General features: G+C 35.5%; 3 protein-coding genes and 1 long non-coding RNA gene across 5 annotated transcripts; 2 read left to right on the top strand and 2 right to left on the bottom strand.

The window, feature by feature from the left end:
• Positions 1-1,010: 1,010 nt before the first annotated feature.
• Positions 1,011-4,373, bottom strand: LOC147399225 (uncharacterized). Its single transcript, XR_015180110.1, has 3 exons — positions 4,212-4,373; positions 1,812-1,886; positions 1,011-1,693 (listed from the first exon to the last, which is right to left on the bottom strand). It is a non-coding gene; the product is annotated as an uncharacterized LOC147399225 (long non-coding RNA).
• A 2,098-nt stretch (positions 4,374-6,471) lies between these two features.
• LOC147399224 (wiskott-aldrich syndrome family protein, putative (DUF1118)) lies at positions 6,472-7,517 on the top strand. The gene is made up of 2 exons (XM_086448703.1): positions 6,472-6,717; positions 7,021-7,517. The coding sequence occupies exons 1-2, from the start codon at positions 6,550-6,552 to the stop codon at positions 7,414-7,416; spliced, it is 564 nt and encodes a 187-aa protein (XP_086304829.1). The 5' UTR covers positions 6,472-6,549; the 3' UTR covers positions 7,417-7,517.
• A 12-nt stretch (positions 7,518-7,529) lies between these two features.
• On the bottom strand, positions 7,530-14,823 carry LOC147399223 (Nuclear transport factor 2 (NTF2) family protein with RNA binding (RRM-RBD-RNP motifs) domain-containing protein). Of its 2 annotated transcripts, none has more exons than XM_086448701.1 (9): positions 14,665-14,823; positions 13,190-13,377; positions 12,017-12,320; positions 11,697-11,932; positions 11,421-11,601; positions 10,525-10,646; positions 10,365-10,430; positions 8,267-8,330; positions 7,530-8,095 (listed from the first exon to the last, which is right to left on the bottom strand). In XM_086448701.1, exons 2-9 carry the CDS (start codon positions 13,373-13,375, stop codon positions 7,851-7,853), a joined length of 1,404 nt encoding a protein of 467 aa, XP_086304827.1. In that variant the 5' UTR covers positions 13,376-13,377; positions 14,665-14,823; the 3' UTR covers positions 7,530-7,850. The 2 variants fall into 2 exon arrangements, with proteins under 2 accessions (XP_086304827.1, XP_086304828.1); XM_086448702.1 differs by lacking the exon at positions 14,665-14,823 and adding an exon at positions 13,562-14,620.
• Positions 14,824-16,771: 1,948 nt separating this feature from the next.
• On the top strand, positions 16,772-20,567 carry LOC147399222 (furry). The gene is made up of 2 exons (XM_086448700.1): positions 16,772-17,272; positions 20,293-20,567. Exon 1 carries the CDS (start codon positions 16,877-16,879, stop codon positions 17,270-17,272), a length of 396 nt encoding a protein of 131 aa, XP_086304826.1. The 5' UTR covers positions 16,772-16,876; the 3' UTR covers positions 20,293-20,567.
• Positions 20,568-21,137: the final 570 nt, after the last annotated feature.

The following is a 21,137-nucleotide window of genomic DNA, read 5'->3' as shown; positions in this document are numbered from 1 at the left end:
AGCTCCATAAAATATGGCCAAGCACATAACAATCCAGAAGTGATCCAATTAATTTAATGCAACACCAATCCAATAGATCATACCCTCACCAAATTTTCAAACTTAAGTATTAATTGAACCTTTAAAAAAAAAAAAAAAAAAAATAGAACTAGCCTTTTAAGGATATATTGTCTTCCAATTTTACCTAGTACTGCATCCATACGAGTGTGTATTGGCTAGAGTTGTGTTACATAATTTACACCTTGATAGCCTAAGTTTATAATGTATTCCTCCTAAATCACAAATTTTAAAATTAACCCCCACTTCAATTTTATTTATTGTCACAATATTATCCACAAATAGAGTAGATTAAGAGATCTCTTTTTTAATATAAGCCACTAATCTATCCATATCGAGCGCAGAATAAAAAAAGTTTAGTGCAGATCCACTATAATTGAAAGTTCTATCATCCCAATAGCACTTTCAAGTGCAAGCTACATACTCCAGTACACATAACCTTAATAGTAACCTCAATGTCAACAATCTTTGGGAAAATTTTCATCATCCTCATGCCCGTCTTCTTATCCCAAACATTGGATTAGCAAACTTATGAAAGATCGTTTGAATTCTCATTAAGCTTTATCCTGACCCTAGCAAGGACAAGCTTACTTTGCAGGGAAATCTCTATAGAGTTCACAATGGAAGGAATTGACACAAGCTCTACTCATTCCTTGCTTGGAGATGAAGCAAAGGAGTAAAGAAGTTGCCATTGCCAAGGAAATTTGAGCTATATCAATATGTTATGAACCAAATAAGGGGACAGTATGTTGGACGTGCAAAGACTAGTTCTACTGATAAGTTTCTGTAATCTCATAGTTCTAAATTCGAATGGGGATGGATCATTGAGACCATTTTCTGAAATAAGAGTTGGTTCATCTCAGGTAGAAATAAAGCTAGGGGAAGAGTGTGCTTGTCACCATGGAGAAGAGATGTTTGTTCATTGTTACTCTTGCTGCACTATTTCCCTAAAATAAACTTTCAAAATCAACTTGTATCAATCAAAATATAACGTTGTAGCATTCCTTATCATCTGGACATACTTCTCCATCTATTCTTGGAGAAAAGAACTTAACAATATTATATCTTTATACGAGAATAAATGAGTCTGGAGACTCCAACCTATGAGCAGGAGAATCCAACCAAGAGACAGATTTAGACGTACTTCAACCCTAAAGCAATCTCATCAGATGGTCATAACCACATGGTACATGTCAACTATTTTTGGGACCTCCCTCTTGTGACTATCCAGAAAATTGTAGCTGATTGAACTGGAAGACTCATGAAATCGTACATTTCATAAGCTCTTGGGTGGGCCTGTTGACAGATACATTGTACCCTAAATCATACGTTGAGAATTATGGTATTACGATTACAATGCTAGAGGTCCCATTATTACCATTTCTCAATGTTTTATCATATAATCAAATATCAAAATAAGGTTTTCTCTAAGACCCCATATTAAGGCCAACAATCATGCACTAAGCATTTGATCTACTTGGAAAGAAATAGCTACCCACTGTCAATCAAGGTAATCAAACTCAAAACTGATGATGTCCATGAACCCTTTCTTCTATCCTCAAATGGCCATAAGATCGCCGAAATTGCGCATCAGAATGATTGAACCAGCAAACAGTCCAACCGACCTCAACAGCTTCTGAGAAACACCAACATTCATGATGTAACAAGGAAACAAGATAGAAAGGCAAAAAACGAAATTCATTGTGAAATATATCAGTTATCGGAGCAAGCAAACCAAGTAAATTACTTCTTACCAAAAGACAGTTTTGCTTAGTTACGAATGTTCACAGCAGCAGGCCATTGTTTTAGTCATAGACGCCCAGTTTAACCTAGGTCCGGTGGTATTAGAATTTTCAGTAACTTAAGAGGCTATGGATGCAATAACTTACAAACAACATTTCTAAACATAAGTGGTATACGGAACTTTAAAGGTTTAAGGCCAAAGTGCCAACTTAGCTAAGTTGGTAAGATGTGTGAAGTGTTGTTTCCACGTCCTAGGTTCAAAAAAAAAAGAAAAAAAAAAGTGGTCTAAGGCCTAAGCTTCAACACATGGAGCATAAGCCTCATGACCACATATCCACAAACTTTGCTTAACTAATGCTAAAAAATAATGAGGGAGTTTCAATAGGGAAAAAGAAACTCAGGAAAAATGTGTTAATCTATTTCAGATTTGTTGGGGGGAAGCCTTTTTTGGTTTTTTTTTTTTTTTTTGCCATCAGTTAACCTCTATCAGAATATTATCAAATGTGTGTTGCTGAGGTTGGGTTGGGGCGAGTGGGTAAAATCAACAATAGAGAGAAAATTGATCCTTATGAGGAACAGCAACTTCAAGTTGCCACCATCAGCATATGCATATGAGGCGCACACCTTTGACACAAAGTGGTAAAAAGGAGTACAAGAAGCAAGGTTTAAGAATTTGTTTAAAGCATCAAAGAATGAGCACAAAGAGAAGCCATATCACTATTCTAATAAGAAACAGAGCCTTTGGGATGATGCCTCATCTTGAGCTGTACTTTAATCACCTTTCAATGCTTTTGCTGAACAAAAGGTCATATTCAAGGATTTTCTTGTAGAAGCTACATGTTCATTGTAAAACAAAGACCAATTGCATGCAATTCAAAGAGAAATACTTAAGTATGTATAGAAGGATGAAGAGAGGCCGGAATCCATGTCTCCAGAAGACACGTGATAAAGATCAAGGGTGTTTCAAAATCAAGCATTCCATGACTCACACAAGGAAATTACAGAGGAAGACATTAAATTAGGATAAAGAATTCTAATCTGTAGACTTTTTTGGACTACTTATTGTATTTCTTCTGAGCAACAAATGGATACACTTCTCTAGTGGGTTGGGTGAAACCCTTTGAATGGTGGGCAAGTCATGACTGCTTGGACATCACATATACGTACAGCGTGGATCAATTTTACACGTTCTCCTTCCTTGAGGTTAGTATAGTCCTTTTCTAATAGAAGTATATCAAGAACTACCTCTCTAATTATGTGGTCAAAGCTTCTTCTGAAGCCCATACTAAGCTGCAATCGAAGGGGGTTCATCTAGTGTTTGGGTGTGATTCAAGCTTCTTTTGAAACCATAACCACATGCTCCTTAACCATATCAGAATACCATGGCTGACCCATCCAACATCATGTAAAAAAGAAAAAAAGACAAGAAATCCTCTTCTTATATGGAAAAGGAGGGAGAAAAGTGTAATTGTGTATACCTCAGGGAGCAAGAATGAGATGTAAAGGCAAATCAACAATCTTAGAGCAGAGAAGCATCGAAACCAAACAAAATCTAAATTGATAAGAACTATTTATAAAGGGTGAAATTGGCTAAAAAGACATACCAGAATCTCACAGAAAACTAAATCTTGAGGAGTTATTGGATTGGCTAATAGTCAAACAAAATTATTAAACCAAACAATAATAAACCAAACAAAAGAGCAATGACAATCTTTGCACCATGTTTGAAGTTGAAGAGATATGTTGCCATCTAATGGGGGACCATATACCAAGCAGATAAGCAACAACCCAAAGGAAAGGATCCAACCATTTCTTGGGAGAAAATACCCGAAAAACTTCAAATCAAGATTATTGATTTGACCTACTAAAAGGCTAAAATACCAAGATTACAAGAATGAAACAGCTAGCCCTACCAAAGAGTATACTCCCATAAAAGTCATCTTTTGAATCTCAATTAAATACAAAATCTTCATAGAAGTACCCCAAAACTCCACCTAATTCTTAGTATCATTCTGCTTTTTTTCCCCTTTACTTTAACCATTTTCCCTCTAAAAGACATTTTCAACCTTAGATGGTAAAAATGGTAATGCTCACGGACAATTACACCATAATAATGGTCCGATTCAAACATTGGACACAATTACGATTCAAACAGGTTTGAATTATTGATTTATGATAGATGAATAGGGGAGGATCTGTGGAAAAATGGTAGTTTAACTCGCATAAAGAGATCATGAATCACAATCAAACTCCGATCTCTGCAGAACTACTATACTTACCAAACCAGAATCTACAGAGAAGTTGTAAAACTATGAGAGAATTAAACAATTTATGTTTATTTGGATCCAAATAGATTTATTTCGAATGAAATATGATTTGAGGAATGATGATGGAAAAGGCGCGAAAATTACCTTGTTCAAGGCCCATTTCTCTTCGTCGTTGACCTGAGAGTAGCAAAACTCCTTCACTTTCTGCAGGGAAATGGCAGAGTTCGCCATAGCCGAAAACTCGATCGCGAGAGAGAGAGAGAGAGAGATTAGGGTTTACGCGGGGTTTTTGTGACAGAAGGTCGAAGCCTCGAAGGAGCCACTTGGGTTTTGAGTTTTGACTGATGCGAGTGTTTTTACGAATTTGCCCTTGATTATAGGTTAAAAAACATTTGCTCACAAATATTTTTCGTTACAGAGCTCGCAGAATCTGGGAGAACAAATCACATGAGCCCGCGTGTATTGAATGATCCCAGTTTACAAAACTACCCTTACTATGCTTGACGTGGCACGCACGGGAGAATCTCTTAGCACTTAGCACTAAGAGAAAAAAAAAAAAAAAGAGGTCGCGCTATGTGCACAAACTTAAACGCTATTTTTTAATAAAGAAATAACTCACGAAATTACTTGGCACACCCACTTAAAAAAAATAATAATAATAAGACTAGTTTTTTCCTCGAAAGGGAATTACAAAAAAATTTACATTGCGACTCAGAAGGATCTTATCGGATTCACCTGAAACGATTCAATGGGAATCTACTGATTGGAACACTATTGAATCATTTCAAGTAGATTTGAAAATCTACTATTGAATCTATGTTGACGAATTCATTTTAAAAATACGGAATGAAGTTTCATTTAAATTTTTTTTTTTCGCTACTGAAATTTTTTAACAACTAATAGATTAGGAGTTGAGGTTTTTCACGATTATTATTAATTTATTTTGCAAGATCTGAGGGTATTACTTCTTCTACCACGAAAACCCTAGTTGAAACTTATTTAGGTTCAAAGAAGAATAACGAAAAAGAGGGAGAGGCAAACGAGAGATAGAAGGAGACTGAATCAAGTTCAGTAGGGGATGGCTGAGTAAAACCAATAAAATTAAAAATATTGTGTTTTTCACCTACTTTTAGGTGGATGAAAGCAATAGTGTGAGATGAGAAAAAAATGAGTGCATATGGTGCACCTCATCAATGTAGTTTTCCTACACTAAGAGCACAGTCGTAGGTTTTCTTGCACATGCGACGATGCAAGTGGATTGATCAATTAAATTGGGTGAATTGATGAATTAATCAATGAGTTATTGGCTGATCATGGAATATGAAATTATAGTTTTTTCAACATCCAAATCTTAAGAACTAAGATAGGAGTGTTTTTAGGAGGTTGAAGAAGATGGATTTTGGTAAGAAATTCAAAATTAACGTTTTTATATTTTTCAAAATTTTCTTGATTTTTTTACAGAACTTTTACGAATTTATTCGAATTAACCAAATTGAAGTCGCACTAAATACTTACCAAACATGAACTTTTCTTCATTTTTTTTTTTTTTTGATTTGGAGAACGGAGTGTCTGAACTTACATCTGACTAGGGGGATCGGATGAGCTAGGTCCGGAACCAAGGCATATGGGACACACCCTAATGAAAGATTAACACACCATCAAACATTACAAAGGTTTGGTTCAAATTATCATCTCAACATTACTAAACATCAATTTCAGTAATTGTTTATAATTATGATTAGACCATCCCAAAAAAAATTGAGAGTGCTTCTATCAGCACCCCAACTTTTACTTGTTCTCAACCATTTATTTAGATATATTTCCCAAAATATGTGCAATATATGTTCGAATTTTGGTTTTGATACACTGTTCATTTTATTTTTCAAAACATGTTTTCCAACAAGTTTATCACTTTTATAATCAACAAACTCGTTTGAAAATTACCAATAATTTTGAAGTGACTTTTATAATCAACGAGCTCACTGATAAATTACTAGTGAAATTGTAGGTAATATTAAAGTCAAGTACCCTTAATAATTTTAACAACGAGTTCGTTGGTATTTTATTAGCAAGATCATTGATTATAAAAGTGACGAATTCTCTAGAAAACATGTTTTGAGAATTAAAATGAACAGTATATGGAACTCGGAATTTCATCATGTTTAACTCACGAAATGGAGATTCACCCATTCATTTATTTTCTTTATTTTTAACAGGGATGTAATAAGTAAAAGTTGGGGTGCAAATAGCAACTCTCTAAAGTTATTACCACTTTGCACTGGTGTTTGAAACTATCGTGATGAAAAAAAAGAAAAAAAAAAAAAGAGCCAACCATATTGGAACACGTATCAACTCAATTCAACACTTATCCACGAGCCACGAGCCACTGTCCATCACTCACGTTCACCCATCACTTTGAGCCTCATTCGAACAGACTCTTTAACATCATCATTCTTTGCCAAGTGAAAAACACAAGAAAACCATGGAAGCCATGGGTGTCTGCAACACAAGCAAAGGAGGACTCTCACTCGTCGCAGGTATCAAATCAAGAGTAGACCACTCAGCATCTTTCACACCTCTTCTCATTCAATCCATGGCTGCTACCCAAAAGCCTGCTTCCTCTACTACTCGATCTGTCGTCTCTAAAAAGGTTAGTAGCTCAACAACAGCCCATCATCTAATACCTTCAATTGAGGGGGAAAATGTTTAATAAATAAATAAATCATGTTTTTCCACTAATAGTATGAGTTTTCTTATTAGAAGATTTCAATGTGTCATTCATAGTTTCTAAGTTTCATATTTTGTATGTTCTACTGTTTCTTGGATGATTTCATGGTTTATATCAAATTGAACAACTATGGCTGAGATTGACATGTTTTTGAGTTTTTATTATTATTTTTTCTTGATTTAATTAAAATGCTATCGACAAGGTTTGAGCTTTGAACACATGTAGGCCTCAAGAAATGGCACCAACTCTGGCGGACCACCTATAAAGCTCCTAACAAGAGTAGAGGAGCTAAGACTTCTTACCAAAGCCGAGAAAGCCGGTCTGCTATCTGCCGCTGAGAAATTTGGGTTTTCTTTATCAAGCATAGAGAAACTAGGCCTTCTCTCAAGAGCTGAGGAATTTGGACTCTTGTCTGCAGCAACAGACCCAGGAACACCAGGAACACTCCTTAGCCTAAGCCTGGCTTTGCTGGCTCTTGGACCTGTTAGTGCTTATCTTGTCCCTGATGAGTACCCATGGGAGGTGGCCTTGCAGGTTGCTGTGGCTCTGGTTTGTGTGGTTGGTGGGTCTGCGGCCTTTGCTGCATCAAATTTTGTATCAAATTTGCAGAAATCAAGCTAAATCTGTCCATCTATGTATGTTTTGAAGCCATAGTTGTGGCACCGTTACAGTATATCCTTATTTGTATTTGAATATGCTATTTAAAGTATCTACTTCGCCAATGGCCACAATCATTTAATACAGTATAAACGGTCCATTTATTAGATGGTTAGGATCATCCAGTAACAGCATAGTATACAAGTACAATACAATATCGATCGGAAGAATTTATAGAAAATTCACATGGTGCACCTAAATTAACGGCTATATCTTGTTGAACAACTGTACCCTCTGATCATCTCAGCATGAACTCTATCCAGAGTTGAAAGAATTATCTTTTCAGATAAATTTAGAATTATATTATCACAAACCTCAATTTTAAGTGTCCAAGGGCTAGAAAAGCCGCTCCTCATTCTGTCAAAAATCATCAGTCTAGAGATATCCCACAAACAGTTTCACACAGGAACTGTGGTCTGGTTCATCCCACCTTGACGACCAACTCTTCCATTGCCAGACTGATCAACACGATGATAACCCTCTCCACTTCGTCCAGATGGACCTCGACGACCTGAAAACTCACCACGGTTTCCAAACTCATTTCTTCCGTAGCTCCGACCGCCACCAAAATTTCCACGGCTCCTGAAGTTGTCATTCCGGAATCCACCCCTTCCAGGAGAGAAACGCCCTCTTCCACTACCACCTGCAATCAACAGCAGCATAGTCAGTCCAATAGCATGAGCCTGGTGACCCAAGCATCTTGGCTTGGCTTGAACTTATTAATAAAGTTATTGAACACTTTTCACGATCATTAGCCTTGGAAATTCAAAGCCTACTATCAGTATAGAAGGAAATGCAGAAATATCTCACTCGCCTCGAGATGTAGTTCTCTTCTCTTCAACAAAAGCTTGACGGCTCCCAATTGTGATCGGTGACGCCTAAGAATTGAACAGGTTCATGGTTAGATACGTGGCTAAGCAAGAAAACTAAATGTGAATGGTGCTAAGAACATGCCATGGAGCTCAAGGTTTTATGAGCTAGATAAGCACCTTACGTGGAGTTGGGTAGTAGAGGAATTCTCTACAAGTGATTAGCTTACATTAATTTATGAAGCCCTCAAAGGCTTTCTCTAGCAGGGATACATTAACAGGTCTACAGGTTGTTTCGTAACAAAAGGAAACATTGGCTTGTTTAACCAACTTGGCACATTGGTAAAGTAGTGTGTGCAATACAACAGACGGGTTGAATACCCACTCACCTTCACCTGCGTGCCTATCCCATAAAGAATTAATAAAAGTAGAAACATTAGCAGCTGGGGATCCGTTTAAACCCCCGATTACAAAAAGAAGAAGAAACATTGTAATTGTAGATTTAACAGCAAGCCTAACTCAGGTTCTATGCAACACTCTCCGCAGAAATAGCATGTTCCAACACTTGATTTGTCACCAGACTAATATTGCATTTGTTTCGAACCATGAGAACCGCAAGTGATTCATGTATTTGTAATTGAGTGATCTTGAAGATATCATCCCCTTTCCAAGTTGAAGACTGTTTCAACTGTGACTCATTCAAGCCTCAGATGACCAATTAGATCAGTTCCAATAATTGAATGGATCAATCAAGAATTGATGACCTGATTCATTCGGCCCACCCTGGATATTTGGGATAAGCCCTTGATGATTATGATGATGTGGATGCACAGGGGAGGCTAGGCCAACAAGATCAGGGATGCAGGAGCAAGATACTACTAGAATTGAAATCAAGAAATAACAGCTAGAGGCTAGGCTAACAAGACAATTCGGGAAGGAACGACTGCTGCTAGAGACTTGTTTTATGACAATAAAAAAATTACCAAATAGCAGCAAAATTCTAATTACAGAGCAGTAAACAATGGGGATTTCATTTACGGTTCTGAATAGAGTACTTATAGTTGGTTCTGGAATCACTGTCAAACTAAAACACTTCCATTTTCCTAGAGCGTACCTAGGATAAATTTGCAACAAGATATATAATTTGCAATTATTTTGAAGGATTGATGTTTGGGACTTGGGAGTGTTTGGCATAACAAGCTCTCCCCCCTCCCCCCTCCTAAAAATCAAATTAAAAAAATAAAAAAAAAAATTGGAAGAAGAAGGTTGGTGGAAATTTATGGGTTTTCCTGTGCTTCTAGGGTTGGAATGCAAAACCCAAGCTCCATCCACAAATTTTATTCGTGGTTTCCATTTTCGTTTAGGATTTTACGCATATATAGGAGTTAATGAGTAATATTTATTTTGTAATCCTCTTTTCTTTCATTTTAACAGCCATTTAAAATAATTCAATTATAGAAATCCAAATCACCAAACTAAAGCACAAGTTTTCCAATAAAGTCTTCAACCAAGCTATGGTTTTTTGGTCATACAGCTATTGTGAATTGTTTTTAGTTCGATAGGTCTCCAATTTAAAGAAATGTGAGGAAAATTTTGGATGACAATGAACACTGATTGTGCTTTGATGAATTCTGTGTATGCGGATGAATCCTCTTTGGTTGATTGACGAAGGTTCATTTCCCGTTATTCACGCATCGTTGCCATTTCCAATCAATAGATGTGACAGTGCAGGTAATCCAGCAATATTTTGTATGTTATGAGTATTTTGCATAGCACTCTTCTTCGGAGAAGAAGATGAAATAGAATGAGGATCCCTTATCTTTTCTTTACCCTTAAAAAAAAAAAGAATGGTTATCTTCACCTTAATCATCCTGGTGGTATCACAACATAAGCTCTCCAAAAATATTATATCTTCCTAAAACTAACCATAAACACGTTCAATTAACTTGTGGAAAACGGATGATTAAGTGCCAAAGTCTATACCTGAATGGCAATTTGCACATAACTAAATGATTCAGATTCAACCAAGCCAAAACAGAATCATAAACTTGTTCAATTAACTAGTGAAAAAAAAAAAAGGATGATTATGTTCAATGTCCATACCTGAATTGCACTTTGCATGGAACTCAATGACTCAAATTCAACAAAGCCAAAACAGTATCCTTGTTGCTGCACCAAAAAGAAGATAAAACAAAAACCATAAACATTATGTTAAAAGAAGTAAAATTGGTGTGAAATGCTGCATAATATACATAAAACAAACCTTATTACTTCTGACTTGAACACCCCTTGTCTTAATAGGCCCAAATTTCTTGAACTCCTCTTCAACTTGTTCAACTGTCACATTCATAGGCAAATTCCGGATATAGATGGAGTGACCCTCGACTGTGAGGAATAGGATGCACAAATTAGATAAGAGCTCCAAAAAAAAAAAACATTAAATTGAAAGGAAAGACAGTTATACATGTAGGTATTTGAACATTAATACAACTATTGAGGGTGTCAAGCATGTTGCTCGAGGTAGAACCAATACACCCCCTAGGCACATTAAATCTGACCTACATATATTATATCCAATATATAATGCAAATAAGCATGCAATATAATGACAATCATTTGGAAGTAGCCAGCTTACTAAGTTGGATAAAGTCTTAGAGAGTTGATACCACAACCTGGGTTCAAGACCCACTTTCACCTACTTATCCCTAACCACTAACTCGCTAGCTTCCGAAAAAAAAAGGTCCACAATAAAAATACTTCCTCTTACCACATACATATAAAAAGTTGGCTAGGCATGTGGAGTGTTGAACCCACAACGTGGGTTCAAAATCTGTTAAACCCACTTTCCCGTTGACCACTAACCCTAGCTTGCTTCGAAAAAAAAAAAGAAAAAGAAAGTTATACAAATAACATATGAGAATTGAAGGTACCAACTTAGCTAAGTTGGTAAGGCTTGTGGGGTGTTGAACCCACAACCTGGGTTCAAAATCTCTTAAACCCACTTTCATATTGACCACTGACCCTTGCTTGCCTAGCAAAAAAATAAAAAAAACAGAAGGGAAAAAAAAAGAATCTGAGGTAATAAGAGTGCTCCAACAGATAAATTATACTGTAAAAATGGAGACAGCAATGTATTGATACGAAGTAAGAGATGAATACCTTCCACATGGAGATTGCTACTTTCAGAGGCATTGTTGCCACTAGGAGCTGAGGCTTCAGGTGCTGGAGCAGGTGCTGTGGACCCAAAGGACTGTTGCTCAGAGGTAGCAGGTGCCACCTTTGCAGTATTAGTTGGTATGTTGACTGGGTACGGCACCACATTCCCCTTCATAACTTTCACCTGTAACACACATTGCATATCCACAAGTAAAAAACATGGAGAAAAATTCAACATCCAAATCTGCAAAAGAAGGCTTTTCTGTGTATATATCTCACAATTGATGCATAAGTTTTCTTAGGAGCATCTTCTTGGACAGCAGGAGCTGGCTCAGCAATTGGAAGAACTTCATTCTGACTTGAATGAACTGGAGGCTCCACAACAACCTCAACATCCACAACCGATCCTTCCTCATTGTCCGATGGCTCATAGACTTCCTCACTATTATTGAGCTTCTCCTCCTCAAAAGATATAACAGAGTCCGGCACAGGAGGATCGGGATCATGAGAGGGCTCTGTTAACGAAAAACAGAATAAAGCTAAAATTTCTACAATCAAAGACCAAAATAGGAAACGAAAGAAAAGATAATGAAGCAAACCTTGATCTAGGGTTGTGGGAATAGTCGGAATGCTTTCACCAACAACATTGATTAACACAGAATTAGTCTCCAATGCTTCATTTTCATCCATATACCTAAAAACGTCATTTAGGACAAAATAACCTATTTCTTGTGGGGCTAGGAAGAATGATTGTGTGAACTTCCTTCTCACATTGTCCTTCCCAGTTAAACATCCAGTTACTAAAACAACAACTCCATCTTTGTAAGAGTCCTGAGCATCTGCTGTTTTAATCTCTGCCTTATATTCCTTGTAGTCCAAGGACATGATCTTTTGATTGATGGCCTGGTACAAGGCCAATGGCAATGAAATGTTATTCACCATCTGACGTTATACTGTAATCGTTTTGTTGATAACTAAAGATCAAGCTTTTTTATTGAGCCATTCACAGATTTTTGACAGTAACACCAATAAAGTATAGAAAGAGGAGGAAGAAAAGCATAGACAGCAAAAATAACAAAAGAATGGAAGGAGTACAAGCTGCAATAACTGACAAAAGTCTAAGAACAAGCCACTCAATGCATAAAACTTTGTGCTTTCATTGGGTAGCCAATAGTTGGTGCCATGTTTTGAAGTTTGCACTAAATAATTCCGACATAATAACAAGTATCGACATTGATGTTGGATACAAAGCACAAACAATCAGAATTTCCAAGAACCACAACATGTCCACAAATTTATCATAGAAACTAAAAGATATTTCTACTCAAAATATTACTATAACAACAATCTAGAACAAATCATGAACTAAAATTGTTTCAAAGGAATAAACAGGTCAAGGGATATTTCATTGGAAGATTAGTGAGCCATGCATTGATCTGGATCTTTTAAATTGGTCGCTCACATATTTAACAAGAAACAGACAAAATTATTACTAGCTAAATAATCATTTTTTTTTTCTTTTGTGGGTGATGGGGTGGGGTGGTAAGCAACTTGACAATCCTAATGCAGCATTATGAGAAGCGAAGCCTCCAACCCATGTAGAATTGCCTGGCATAGAATTTGAATTGTCTCGTTATAAATAAATGGGTTTTTCCCCATGTTTGTTTTCTCCTGTTTAGTGAAGTATTGTATGTGGATAACAAAAGAAGAATGGACATCAATCAAGAACACATTGTCAGTGGCTCAATGTAATACAGTTTCAAGAAACTTACTGGCAGGGTTGTCACTGATTTCATTACACCGTTGGGACCTGGGCGGCTTAGCACACTTGAATCCTGATAAAATCTGTAAACCAACTCCGGGGATTGATGAAGAATATGGTAATACTGCTCCACAAAGGAATTTCCAACCACTTGGGCACTTGGAGCTGGGGAAGGACTTGTAGTTGGCATTGCCATCTCTGCAGAAAACCAACAGAAATATACTATGTCAGGAATATCTCATAATAGAAGTAATGGGGAGAAATTAAAAGGGAAAAATAGGTCCGAATTCAGTCCTCATAAAACAAACAAATAATAAGCACTAGTCATCATATAAAAATTAAAAGATGATCAAAACCAAAATCAACGAAGAAAATCAAATACCAAGATTTACTTAAGCAGCTAGGAAATCCCTTGAAGAAACCACTTGGGACCCAAAATAAGAACCCAAATAAACTAACACCCAGTCAAGTGAATATAATTGAAAATGATATTGGCTTCTCGGAGTACCAATTCAAAAGAACAAGTACATTAAGTCTTAAATGCTAGAAACCCTGAAACATAATAAGTTGGAAAAAAAAATATATCAAGAAGATAAAAAACCTAAATATTAACCATTTGAGAGCAATAAGAAACTCCCAAAAGAAATAAATTAGTTCCCAAAGAAGCATTTGATACACAACAGCTATGCAACCCATGGTATGGCTTCAGAAATCAAACACACTAAAACCTTAACGACCATCCTAAACCCCGGGAACCAAAATTTTTATAAAAAAAAAGTAATTTTTTTTCTCCCGGTAGGCACACCAAACTAAAATGTAACTACCACATTCAAACACCAAATAGCGACTGCAATTGGCACAAAATCAATGATGACCTCCACTAAGTAATAACTAAATATCATTAAACTTGAAAAAGGGTCTAAAACTGAAGAGAAACCAGAAACTAACTGAAAGCTAGAAAACCTATTATACTCATTAAATCCCTAAAACCAGGGATTGAGAAAACAAAATCGAAACCCTTATTCAAATAACAATACAAAACCCTAATATAAGAAAACAACAACGCGATCCCACCAAAAACAATGGTGAGACCTTAGATCCAGAAGTCACAGAAACTCCAAAACTAAAACTTTGAACTCTAACACGAAACACAACCCAGTAATAAAAAAGAACAAGAAATCAAAGACTAAAAATAAATTGAATCAAGCATTCAAACCAAAACCACAGTTTCAGTAATTCTTCCACAACAATATCGGAAACATCAACAGGTACCCAGTGAAGGAAACGAACTAAACTACATCATTAGAACTGTTTGATCTCGAAACGAAATCCAATGTAAATTAATGAATAAAACTTTTTTTTTTAAACGACAAAAATTGATCAAACAAAAACAAAAACAAAAATCTCAAAAAATCAGATACAGATGTACAGGAAGAATCAAATAGTAAACTAGTAAGAAGGAACAAGAGATCAAAGATAACTTACATCTTCTGATGGAGAGTTTAGAGTCTCGGAGACAGTGAGAGTGAGTGAATGAGAAAGGTGAGAGAGAGATGGCGAGACAGGAAACAGAACAAGTACAGAACAAGAACAGTTGGCGCACAAAGATGGGGAGACAGTTTAGATCTTAAAATGCTACTAGAGGTCTGAGGGTAGTTTGGTCATAAAATATGATTTGTTGAACGGTTTTAGTGGTGCGTCTCTCCATTGAACGGTCCTGATTAAGAGAGATCTGTATCTTTGATGATGGATGTATATTTTTGTACTGCATTGAACCACTGTATTAAATCTCTGATGAGTCAAACTTCGTTTGACCAATATTTTTGGAATACAAAGGAGGTGTGATTTTGACTTACCCCCTCCACATTCATATAAATATTTATAATAATAAAACTTCTTTAAAAAATTACTTAAATGACCTTAACAAAGGGATTCCTTTCTAAATAATCTCTAAGTTTTGGGCAATAACTTGATAGTCCATCAATAATGAATTTTTTGATGACCCCTCTGATATATGCTCCCGATATGGCATGGGCTAGAATCATAGATCTTTTTACAACTGTACATATTTAATGAGGATGTACAATTGTGTATCCCGAGAAAATATATGTGATTCTAACCCATGCCACACTAAGGAACGAATGTTTGAAGGGGCGTCATAAAATCATGACTCATAGTCCATTTAATAAATTTTTTTATTTTTTAATAGTGCCTCAACCAATAAACCCATCCCTAAGTTATAATGTTTTTGAAAGACTCATGCTAAAGTGACCTTAAAGAGACAACTTGATGTGATGGCACCTGCATGTCTGTAAATGTGTTTTACTCATATCTCGGAGAACACATCTATAGACATGTATAGGCCACCACGTCAAGATGTTTTCTACTGAGGTCACTTCAGCATTATTATTTTTTTTTTTGAAATATCTAAATTATTATTTTCTCATCTTCTTCACATACTTAAGATTTTCAATGGTGATTGAAATTATTTTTGATGATTTTTATTTATTTATTGTGAATGATAATTGAAAATGATATATTTCTAATTAAGAACATTTAGATGTCTTTTTTGATATATTTCAATAATTTAAAATAAAATAAATAAAGAATGAGGATGTAATTCTAAAATTTTATACAATGTAGAACTCACCTTGTTTTTAATTGTCAAGTTTGACATTTTTTATTACCGTGCTCAACACTTTTTATTTTATTGTCAAGCTCATCACCTTTTATTGTCGAGTTCAACAATTTAAAAAATTGTTGAGTTTAGTTGTTGTTTTTTGAGTTTTTTAATAATATATGAAAAATAATAATAATAATTTAAAAAAATTCTAACCTTTTTTACATAAATCTTCAAAATGTTCGAAAATGATTTTTTCTTCCTTCTCAACTCCTTTTCGTTAAAAATTGAGTCTCCCAAATTCGATTGATAGACGAAAAATCTAATTTTTTTAACGAAAATATTGAGTTCAAATAATTAAAATAATGTTGACATTTCAATCATAAGAAATATGTGAATAAGTTCAGAGACTAATTATAAAGAATTTTTTTTTTTTACTAAAGATATATTAAGAGAAACCTTAAGCTATTAACTAAATTCATCAGTCACAATCCTAAAACTTTCTTTTCAAACTGATGACATACTCCATGGACCTTGGTTTTGTTTTCACTCCCTAGTTTGGAACCCCTACAAGTTGTGATTAGAGTTAATTATTTTATACTTTATATATATCTCTCGCTATAAATATATATATGGGAAATATTCAACACCCTAACTTTTACCCTACCCTTTAACAAACGTGTTTTGTCCTACATGGGTTAAAAGTTTTGGAATGGATTGATTTTTGGTGAGGAAGATCTTTATGATTAGAAGATCATCATCACCAAAAATCAGTCCATTCCAAAAATTTTAACCCCATGTTTACAAGTTGAAAAATTGTGGACCGTTCATTTTTTATAAATCATTTTTGATGGGGTTAGAAGTTTTGAAATGAGCTGATTTTTGGTGAGGATGATCTCCTCATCGTAGAAGTTCTCTAAATTATTGGTAAATGAATTGCCATTAATCCGGATGACATTGTCCTTGTTTCCAAACACTCCAAGAGGAGGGCACAACAAATTAACAAATAAAGAATAATCTTCCCCCGTTAACTTTCGCTCCATCTCTCTGTGTCTCTCTCGTCTCAACCGATCCGCCATGGCTGTATCTTCGGCATCTTCAACTGCAAAATCAATCTTCCAATCTCTGAGACGGTTCATCAAGAAACCATGGGAGATCACAGGCCCCTGTTCAGATCCCGAGTACAAGAACGCTGTCCCTAGCGCGCTCGAGTACCGCGTGTTCTGCCCCGCCACCATTAACGAGAAAGCTTGCATCCCTACCTCCAACCCTGAAACTGTCTACGACATCAAGTACCACACTCGTGATCAACGTCGCAATCGCCCACCCATCCGCCGAAAGATCCTCAAGAAGGATGATATAGTGAAGATGATGAAGGAGAAGACATTCGATGAATCTGATTTCCCCAAAGTTTATTTAACTGCGAAGGTTGAAGAGGATTACAATGCCAGGGGTGGAGGGTATCAGAAATAGGTGAGAAATTTTGATTTTTGGAATTAGGGTTTTGATGATGTTGTTTTTTGAGGAGGGAGTGCCATGTAATTAATTATTAATTGGCTTACTATTTTAACTGTTGAACTATCATGAGCTTGAGATCTTTAATATTTGGGTTTTGAACTTTGAATTATGTGTTTGGATTATTAAAATTAGGATCTTGAATGGGTTTTCATGTTTTGGAAATTAGAGAATGGCAGATATGAGTGTATTTGATTTTTTTCTTTATATGCCAAAGTGAGAATTTTTTATTTGTATGGTCTTGAATTTTGCTTCCAAATTTAATTTGGTGAAAAGTTAGGATGGTAGGACTACTTTGAGTTGGGTTCTTATCAGGCCATCTCCAGCCATGAATCAAATTATTACTCAGATTTGAGTAAAAGCTTCATTTGATATGAAGCACTCTAGTGGCAAACTGAAATCTCTAAAGGCAAACTCAAATTTGTACTCCAACCTTTTTTTTTTTTTTTTAAATTCTCTCCTCAAAACCTATTTGTTTCTCCAAATTTTCACTCAAATATAAGAACATATCTAGTCCTTACTCAAACACCAACTCAAATTCAAAATTTGAGTAAAAAATGGGAAAATAGACACTCAAGTCCATTACTCAAACCTATATCAAATTGAAGGAGGTTTAAATGAAAGGAGATTCAAAATTTTACTCAAATCTTGATGCAGGATGATGAGGGAAGAAGATGAAAGTAAGGGGTTAAGGGATTTGATTTGGGATTTGGAATTGGGTTAAGGATTTGGGCAACAATAGGATAAGGGTTTCCAAAATCCCAATTGATTATTGAAATGTAAAATGCAAAGTTTTATAAATTACGATATTTTAGTTGGAGTTGGATAAGGGTTAAAGGAAAATGGTTTATAGGGTAGGGATTCAAGGTTAAGAGATTGGAGAAATGATTAAGGGTTTAAGGATTTTCAAGAAATCAAGATTCAAGAATTGAAGGAAAGCTTTTTAGGCAACGGAAAAATATTTTGGAAGGAAAGATAAGAGGGAAGGAAGTTTGGAAGGAAAAAATTTAGAAGAAAGGGAAATTGAGAGGGACATAGGTTTTGGAGGGAAAGAAAAAAAGGAAATATAGGGGAGAGAAAAAAATTTGGATGAAAAATGAAAGAAATATGCTCTTAAGATAAGATGAGAATTTTCAAAAAAAAATTTGAGTAAAATTTGGTGTTTTCCATTGGAGTGGTCCGTATCAAATGAAGAGTAAAAATTTTGAGTCATGAGATTTAAGTAAAATTTTGAATCTCTTTGGATTTGAGTTGAGCTTTGAATCTCCTTTGATTTGATATAAGTTTGAGTATAGGACTGGAGCGCTTGTTTTCCCATTTTTAGGGGTTTAAATAAGGACTGGAGATGCTTTTAATAAGAGTTATTAGAATTAGTTGGTAATTTGTGTAAATTTTGTTTTGTTTCCTCAAATATCTTCTTGTCATGATGGTTTTCTAGTTTAGGTTTTAGGGAGCTCATTTCTGTTTTCTACACTTGTCGAGGTTGCTTGGATGGAGACACAAAAGACTGGTGCTTCAACCTATCTATATTATAGCCCCAAAAAACTTAGTGGAAAGTTTGGCTTGGCCGGAAACTATATTTGTGAATGTAAGAAAGGTATGGTAGTTTGGCTTCAGCTTAAGAGGTCGATCACCCTCAAAGTGGTCCAAGAGGTCTTGATCTCTTGCAGAGATCATTTTACTTCTGATTTCTTAGCAATTGTGATATTTTATTTTATTCATTTGAAATAATGACATAATATGACAAGAAGAGTTAATTTGGTGTCAGAATAAAGGTGATACCTGTTCAAGGGAAATTTGGAATGCGACTCAAAGAAACTTTCAAAAAGGGTGATTATGATGCATGGGTTTTGGTAGAGATTATCGATAAATATAGTGGATAACCTATAAATAATCCAAAAGTAGATGCAAAAGATGTAGGCAAAGGGTAATAGGGCAGACTTCTAGGAGGATCGATGGCATGATACTTCCCCTCTGAAAACTCAATTTTGAAATTTTCTACTTTATTGAAGAAAATGTTGCTGGTTCACAATTTCATTGTCCAGGATGGGGGTAAACGTTTTTGATTTTTTTTTTTGTTTCGGAAGGAACTTCAATGATTGTTATATTGAGTCCCTTACTAACATTATTAATAATAAATCTCATTCCTATCTTTCCTTTGGTGGAGGATTGAAGGATTTTGAACAGAAGTCAGGATGGAATTTTCTCAGTTAGGACCTTCTATCAATCCCTTGTGCTTGTTGTTTGGGTCCAAAAATACCTTTTGGTACACCTTTGGATAGAATTTTGACTATAGAAACATAATTGCTCAAGTTATTATTCTTGTGGATTTTTTATCTTCTTATCCATTTTAATTTTACCTGTTAGATTCAGTCCCATTTTATTGCTCTTTCGAAATTGGTTGGTGTTTTCCTTGTTCAATATCATTTTTGTTCCACAGTTGGTAGTCCTTGTCTTTTATTTCAAGAGAGAGAATTCTATGGAGGTGACTCCCTATGCGATTTGTTGGGCTATTTGGAGAAAAGAAATAGGTGCATTTTTTAAGGAAATGAACACTTATTTAAAGAGGCCGTCATTAGCATTTCAGGCTTTTTATTCTTTTGATGTAAATCCTTAAAGAAATTTAAGGAAATTTATTTGAGGACTTCCTAGTTCACGTGGTATCATTATCATTTTTCTTGTTTTCTTGCATTATAAGACTGACATGAGGATTTTGAACCAGCAGATAGCAAACCAGGCAGTATGTGTTATTCTGAGCTTTTGCAGGGTTCATATAATGTGGAGGCAATTTTCACAGGCTCTTCTTGTGGGAGTTCCTATGTTATGTGTCATTGAGTAATTACTAGAACTGTATATGAAGGTGCAAGATTGTGATTTCAATGATGGTGTTTTATTAATTGTCTTGCTTCACAATCCTTGAACAATGAACTTTAAAGCTACCATTGATGAAAGTGATTATTTCTTTTGATTGTTACCAGGCTTGCGTGCTGCATGGCCAAGTGTCTTTGTTCCAGGACAACCAGGCCATCTTGATGTATTGATCTCATGCCCAGCTGACCTGCAGTGGAGGAAGTTGTATGTTTACAGACCAATGCGTTTAGTTTTAGGCATCTTATGTTATTTTCTTTCATTTACTGTGCTGATGGACATGTTCCAGAGACATCTATAATGGAAGACCAGTTGGTTGACGGGGAAATAAAATGTGCAAGCACTTGAAGAAATAATTCTCATTTTTTGGTGGTTTGTTGTGCAATTCCAAAGCTCCTTTATTTCTTTATGGTGTTTTTTGTGGGACTTAATGTGTTATATGCTCCTATGAATATCTGTGGTTCCCTAATATAATGCAGTGATGATTTACGTAATGATTGTGCCACATGGCAGCGATCAACTGACCACTTTGTGTCATCTGATGTCATAATTTTGTTTTGCTCGTCTTTTGGTACTAACATCATTATGGCCAATTTCTTTTTTCCCCTTTCTTCCTTGTTCTTTGCGTGTTCTTTTGCATCCATTGATGTTTGCTTGATCGGAGATCGAATGGTTTTTTGGGGAGAATTGTTGGTTTAGGAAATTGTGAGCTGCTGAGGGAGCTGTCGCTTGATTCAAATAAGTATTCAGGTTCTATTTTCAATCAATTATCTGCACTTTCATCTTTGAAGTGTCTGCATCTCCATGAGAACTAGTTCTATGGGAATCTTATACCCAATCAATTATCTGCACTTCCATCGTTAAGGTGCTTGCATCTTTAGGAGAACAAGTTTTATGTGAATCTAACACGGGGAACTTTTTTTTTTTTTTTGAAAAGTATAATATCTTGATAAAG

Source organism: Akebia trifoliata, chromosome 7 (assembly GCF_017979445.1).
Source record: "Akebia trifoliata isolate Shusen 1 chromosome 7, ASM1797944v1, whole genome shotgun sequence".
NCBI lineage: Eukaryota > Viridiplantae > Streptophyta > Magnoliopsida > Ranunculales > Lardizabalaceae > Akebia > Akebia trifoliata.
The sequence above is the reverse complement of the archived record's forward strand: the minus strand, read 5'-3'. Positions and strand labels throughout refer to the sequence as shown.

Coding starts and splice junctions, on each gene's coding strand:
- LOC147399222 (XM_086448700.1), top strand. CDS start 16,877: ATGGCTGTATCTTCGGCATCTTCAACTGCAAAATCAATCTTCCAATCT.
- LOC147399223 (XM_086448701.1), bottom strand. CDS start 13,375: ATGGCAATGCCAACTACAAGTCCTTCCCCAGCTCCAAGTGCCCAAGTG. Junction 11,602..11,696: donor AGAAAACTTATGCATCAATT/GTGAGATATATA, acceptor TGTGTGTTACAG/GTGAAAGTTATGAAGGGGAA. Junction 10,431..10,524: donor TTCAAGTCAGAAGTAATAAG/GTTTGTTTTATG, acceptor TTTTTGGTGCAG/CAACAAGGATACTGTTTTGG.
- LOC147399224 (XM_086448703.1), top strand. CDS start 6,550: ATGGAAGCCATGGGTGTCTGCAACACAAGCAAAGGAGGACTCTCACTC. Junction 6,718..7,020: donor GATCTGTCGTCTCTAAAAAG/GTTAGTAGCTCA, acceptor GAACACATGTAG/GCCTCAAGAAATGGCACCAA.